General features: G+C 34.1%; 1 protein-coding gene across 1 annotated transcript; it reads right to left on the bottom strand.

Annotated features, from left to right (window-relative positions):
• Positions 1-696: 696 nt before the first annotated feature.
• On the bottom strand, positions 697-2,704 carry LOC127081459 (zinc finger BED domain-containing protein RICESLEEPER 2-like). The gene is made up of 3 exons (XM_051021710.1): positions 1,249-2,704; positions 838-1,089; positions 697-758 (listed from the first exon to the last, which is right to left on the bottom strand). The coding sequence occupies exons 1-3, from the start codon at positions 2,702-2,704 to the stop codon at positions 697-699; spliced, it is 1,770 nt and encodes a 589-aa protein (XP_050877667.1).
• Positions 2,705-6,393: the final 3,689 nt, after the last annotated feature.

Below are 6,393 nucleotides of genomic sequence, written 5' to 3'. Positions count from 1 at the left end.
TAAGTCACTTTTAATCTATATAGTTATCAAAATCATTAATAACATATGTAGTTATCAAAATCAACAACTGTGGAATATAATGAAAGGAATGCTATAAAATATTTTTCTTTGACACTTAAAAATAAAAGTTCTGCACATTTCCTTTATGCCTAATCAACAAAGCCATCCTGCTCAAGGAACATGGCCTCGAAATCAGAAATTTGACAACAATCCCTCCTTTGCATCCAGTAAGCCAGCGTATCATGTAGACCAAATTTATGATCCATTTTCACCCACATATGTTGCATCTCTACACCAGAAAGGTAATCTCAGAAAATGAGGGAATTGGGCGGCTATAGATATGAAATACTGACAGTAAAAATCCCAGTAAGCAAAATCATTATAACAACTATGATAGCGTCTTATTTGGTCCATTGTTTTCTACGCAATGAAACAAAATTTAATCAACAGAGTTGAGAGGTGGGAAAATGAGTATTGGAGAAATTCAGAATGAGCAAATACACACTACAAACATTTGAATTGATTGATCATAGTCAAGAATTATCAATGGGAAAAGTAAGCTATAGTAACAAATCATCTCCTTCATGTATTGATCTTAGATTTAAGAGCAAACAATTGCAAATGCTACTGAAAATATGTAATAGAAATAAAATTGGTTGAGGAGACTAGGAAACTAATGATCAATATATCTTACCCTCAATCATCAACAACTAACACAAAGGATGAGCAACTTCCGGCATCTGGCGTAGAATATAGTTCTGCAAAAGAAAGAATGAAAATTTAACATGTAACAATAAAGTAATAAGAGACTAGTTTTTATATCTTTTGACATCTTACCATCCTCAATTCGATCAATATTATCGAGATCCTCACTACTAAGAAAAGATGGAACTACTCTTTTGAGCCAATCTTCAGTACACATAAGTGCTTCCACACTAGCCGATGTTAAAGAACTACGATATGCATCAAGGATCCTTCCTCCGGTACTGAAAGCTGATTCAGAGGCTACACTGGATATCAGTATGGCTAAAACCTCTCTTGCAATGCTTGCAAGTATTGGATATCGGCTTGAATTCACCTTCCACCACTCTAGCACATCAAAATTTGGAGGACGGTTTTCTACTTCTTCTTGAATATACTTCTATAATTTTGTCTCTGATGTGTTGCACTCATCTGATTGGTAGAATTCAGCACAATGGTACGGATCATTAACTGCATTAAAACCACCTGATAGATTAAATGAACTACCTAGACTAGACACTGCCCTACCAGAGTATTCATCAAAAATAGACTTCAAATATGAACCCAATTTGGTTTTCAAATATTCTGCATCACTAGTATCATAAATCCTAGTTGCCATCCATACCACAAGCTTCAATTTACATCTAGGGTCTAATACCATTGCAATCAATAACAACATGTTAAGGTGGTCATGTTTTCCCCAATATTTATTGTACTTTGCCTTCATCTTTATAGCCATTGACCTTACCTTTTGATCTTCCGAATTACACATGTTCAGAATGCTTCTTCCAACACCAAAAACCTCAAGCATATACATGTTACTTGTCACATAAGAAGATCCTAAAATACGCTCTGTAGCTTCATGAAATATCTGTAGAAATGGAAGGATTAACTCAACATGCTCCCAATCTTCCGGTCTAGGCACTCCTTTGTCCTTACTCATTTCATTAAAATATTTCCAATCTCTGAATTCTAACTCTGTAAAGGTCTTATTATGTTTTAATGCACCCTTTAACATTAGATATGTTGAGTTCCACCGAGTCTCACAATCTCTCCCAACATAACCTTTATATCCAATTGTTTCATGATTAATACATTTCTTAAATCTCTGAAACCTCGAAGGAGTACGCCTCACATACCTCACCACTGCACGAATTCTTACAATAGAATCATCAACTTCTTTCATCCCATCCTTTACAATAAGGTTTAATATGTGGGCACAACAACGTGTATGAAGGTATTCTCCATTCAAAACTATGCCATTCTGAGAGTGAAGCCATCTTCTGAGATGTTGAATTCCAACATCATTTGAAGATGCATTGTCCATGGTAGCACTAAGCACACGATTTAGTTCCCAACCATTTAAGCACTTCTTAACTGTTTTGGCCATAATCTCTCCTGTGTAGTTTGTGACTTGAGTAAAATTCAAAATATTTTTTTGTAGCTTCCAATTGTTATCAATGCAATGCCCTGTGAGACACATGTAATTAGAGTCTTGGGTAGATGTCCATGTGTCTGTAGTGATACAAACTCGGCGGCAATTTTGTGACAAAATAGTCTTCATCTTCGCTTTCTCCACGTCCCAATTATTCAAAATATCACGTGCTAGTGTATTGCGTGATGGGAACTTAAATTTTGGTTGTAAGCCATAAATGAACCTATGTAAATATGGATGTTTTACCTTTTGAAACGGAAGTTCCATGGCTACAAACATTTTTGTCAAGTCCATTCGGCTAACTTCTTGGTCAAATTTGGGAACCGAAGGGGATGAATTAACAATCGCTTCCCTATTTTCCATTGAGCTTGAAGATGGTTCATGCATCGTCACATTCACCGCATTATCTGGATTATCACTACATCTTCTCAAATGAGCTAGCATAGCGCTTGTTCCACCATTATACTTGATTAAGGAGTCACAATGCTTGCATTTTGCTGACTTTGACATTTCTGTGTTCGACGACATCGGTGTAAAATGATTCCATGATTCTGACCGATTTTTTTCGCTTTTGAGGCAACAAACCAGCATTATTAGAAACTGGAGGTGTAGAACCAATATGTTCTTCGGTCTCAAAGTCCATAACACTGTCATGACCATCCATATCAAAGTTGCTAGAGTTTTGCTGAAAAGTTTTAAGCATCCGTCCGATCTATAAGGAGAAGCTAGCTGCAAAAGCCATAAGATAAATTGTTATTCACTTATATTCTTACAATAATACTACTATAAGTAATTCCGTAACCCAAATCAGCACAATAAAACCAAACATTTTGAGATTGATCTTCATTTCATAAAAGAGAAATTAAATTCTAGAATTATGTGTATAGTGTTTGTGACCTCTAATAAAATAACTACTACAATGAATTGAGAGCTAATAAAATGATAAACACAAATAGGTCACCACAGGTCTACTAAGTATGCCACAACATGTTACTAATATGACGATAATTAGTTTCATAAACACGGTAGTAGCCAGTGCAAATCTGTAATAGGTTCTTATTTTTCCTTATATGAATTCTTTTTCGTCTTAAGGTAGCAGGTTTGTCTTGGACCTGGTTTCAGTGTGAAACATATTAGCTTTCATAAAATGCAAAACCGTCTACAAAGACTGATCATAGTTTGCTTGCATTGAAAAGACAAATCAAATAAGGATGAACTTAAGTTAAAGTATAAAACCAGCATAAAAAATCAACAGAATCAGAAGTTAAAATTAAGAAACATTGTTTACAAGCATGCTAGATTTTCCACATTGAACAGAAGGTGTGGTTTCAAATGAGTTTGTAACGGTTGTTGCTTGTACAACTGTAGAAGTTTTCCAATGAACTTCTAAAGTGAGTGTAGAAAATAATCATTTTTGACAAGTAAATTGGTGTATTTATAGTTGAGCTTTAAATTATGCTCATATTTTGAATATTCTTGAAAACATGTACTTGTGATGACATCCTTTACAGGAAAAATTTCAGGAGAACACAAATCAACCAGTAGATTAAAATTCAAATAAAATCCTATCAAGACTAAAAGCAATTTTCAGATATTATTTCAATTCAAAGTGAAATTGAGAGCAGAAAATAACAAGTTTACCTCAAAAAGAGTCGAGACAAGAGTTTCTACGAGCAAGATCCGAGTAGAGAAGGTGAAATCTGGTGAAATCGAAACCGAGTGAAAATGGAACATATCGAAAATGAAATCGAGTGAAATTTGAAATCAATTGAAATTTAAATCGATTCAAAACAAATAGAAGGTGAAATTGAAATTGATGTTGAGTTTGAATTGGAGAGAAGATGATTTAGGGTTCATATTTCATATTTGGGGAAGAACACGTAATGTGAAAATGAAAAGGTTATGATAATAGTAACTGACTAAGAAATATTAAAAGATTATAATTAAAATATTTATCATTTTAATATAATGATTTATTAAGTTTATTGAATTTGTTAAATAATAGTATTTATATTTTAGATAAAATTGTGGAAAGAGTTTATAAGAGTTTAAACTGGTTTTTAAATTCAATTAGATTAATTAAATTGGTTAAAATAAACAATTCAATTTATTAACCATTTAAATAGTTTAAGTTTTTTATGGTTCAATTCAGTTCAGATTAGGTATTTGGATCAGTTAACCAAATTTTTGAACACCCCTACTTGCACCTCCCTCCAACCTTTCTGCTTCAACGCTTGAGCCTTGGTCCCAAGCCCGAAATTCATATCCACACCCTTCCAGGTTCTGCATATTTTGAAGCATTTTTGCCTAATGTGAATTAATTAGTAAGATTAGGTTCTAGTTAAGATTTTATTGTGGTTAACTTATCCGATTAGTTTTTAGTATTAGGAGCTAATTTAGATTGATTACATTTTAGGATTAGTAATTTTAGATCAATTAGGATTAATCATGTTAATTGGTATTCTAATTAATTTGATTAGGTTATCTTCATAGAATAAATAATTAAGTTTTTAGAATTTAGTTAATTTTAATTTGGTTATGATAACTAGAGTAATTAGATTAATTAGGATCAACATAATTAGATGACTAGGTCTGATTAATTAAATATTGATTTTAGAACTACTTTCCATATTAATCAATCTTTAGAATGTGACCATTTTTCCTTAAGGCCTAAATTCCTGATTTTTTGTGCATGTTCCCTTAGCTTAGGATTTTAATTAGAATTGTCTAATGTCACTTAGTCGATTAATTTAATAGTATTTATTATTATATATAATTCAACTATTATTTTAATCTCATCGGTTAGTGTTGACCAAAGGACACTTTGGTCAACCAAATCCTTTGTAATCCTGCTGTAAGCCCGAAGCCTATTTCAAGTGATCAAAAGACCCTTGATCACTTGATATGGCAGGTTCATTATGCTCAAGCTATTGTGGATATGTTGAATCTCAGGAGTTCAAGACCTCAAGGTTCAAATGCAAGATCAAGACTTCAAGTCAACGTCAATCAAGCATAGCTAGCAAAGTGGACTACTTCTCAAGCACAAAAAAGGTATCAACACTTATTGATCATAATTCAAAGTGTGCGACATGAGCCTTAAGCAATAGAGAAGGAATGGGACTAGAGAATTCCTACCCTCATTCTGAATATATTTGGGTATGGGACGTATGATCCAGCGCTCATCGTATTCACCTATATTCATAGACTTTAGCACAATTCTAATCATACGATTAGCAAGTCTCTCTCTCTCTTCACAAAATAATACAACAAAGCAAGGACTACATCAACAACTTATCAATCATAAATCGAGTTGTACGATACGAGCCTTAAGTAATAGAGAAGGAGTGGGACTGGAGTATTCCTACCCCCATGCTGAGTATCTTTGGGTATGGGACGTATGACCCAGCGCTCATCGTATTCACCTCTATTCATAGACTTTAGTGCAATTCGAATTGAACGATTGATAAGGTCTTCATCACTACAAGAAACAACTACAAAGATTCTTCTCTCTCCATTTGAAAGTTAAGACGAGAATTACATGCCATGAGCCTTAAGTAGTAAAGAAGGAACGAGACTGGAGTTTTCCTACACTCATTCTGGATATCTTTGGGTGCGAGACGTTTGGCTCGTTTCTTGTCGTATCCACTTTTACTCATAGACTTTAGTGTGATTCTTATCAAATAACTATCAAGTCTATTCCATTCTTTTCATTCTCCATTCTAATCATTTCAATTCAATCACTCTATCATCTCCTCTTGCCTTAATCATCCTTGTTTTCAGTCCTAATGGGCTGAATTACGAAAGCTCTGATTTCCTTATTGCACCATAAGGATACGTAGGCAGGAGAACCCAGTTTCTTTGCGAGCTACCCTATTTATCAATCAATCATTCTCCATTCATTCTATCTATACCATCTTTTTGAGATCAATCATACTTCTCCTTGGACTCCTTGTCTATCCTCTTAGGAAGATTTAACGACAGTCCACCTCATCAATCGAGAGTTGTTTGGCATGTACCCAACCATTTAATTCATTCTTTTTCGGCTAAGACGCCACTTTGCTCTTCGATTAAGAGTTTATCCCTTTCTTGGATCCAAGATACTATTCTTATTTGATCTCGAACTATTCGTTCCCCATCCAGTGATGTGTTGTTTCCTTGTACATAATAATACTTTCTCTTGGGCCCCGCTTTTACCCCTTTGAGACGTTGTAACACCA

The sequence above is a fragment of the Lathyrus oleraceus genome, chromosome 5, assembly GCF_024323335.1.
Source record: "Lathyrus oleraceus cultivar Zhongwan6 chromosome 5, CAAS_Psat_ZW6_1.0, whole genome shotgun sequence".
Classification (NCBI taxonomy): domain Eukaryota; kingdom Viridiplantae; phylum Streptophyta; class Magnoliopsida; order Fabales; family Fabaceae; genus Lathyrus; species Lathyrus oleraceus.
The sequence above is the reverse complement of the archived record's forward strand: the minus strand, read 5'-3'. Positions and strand labels throughout refer to the sequence as shown.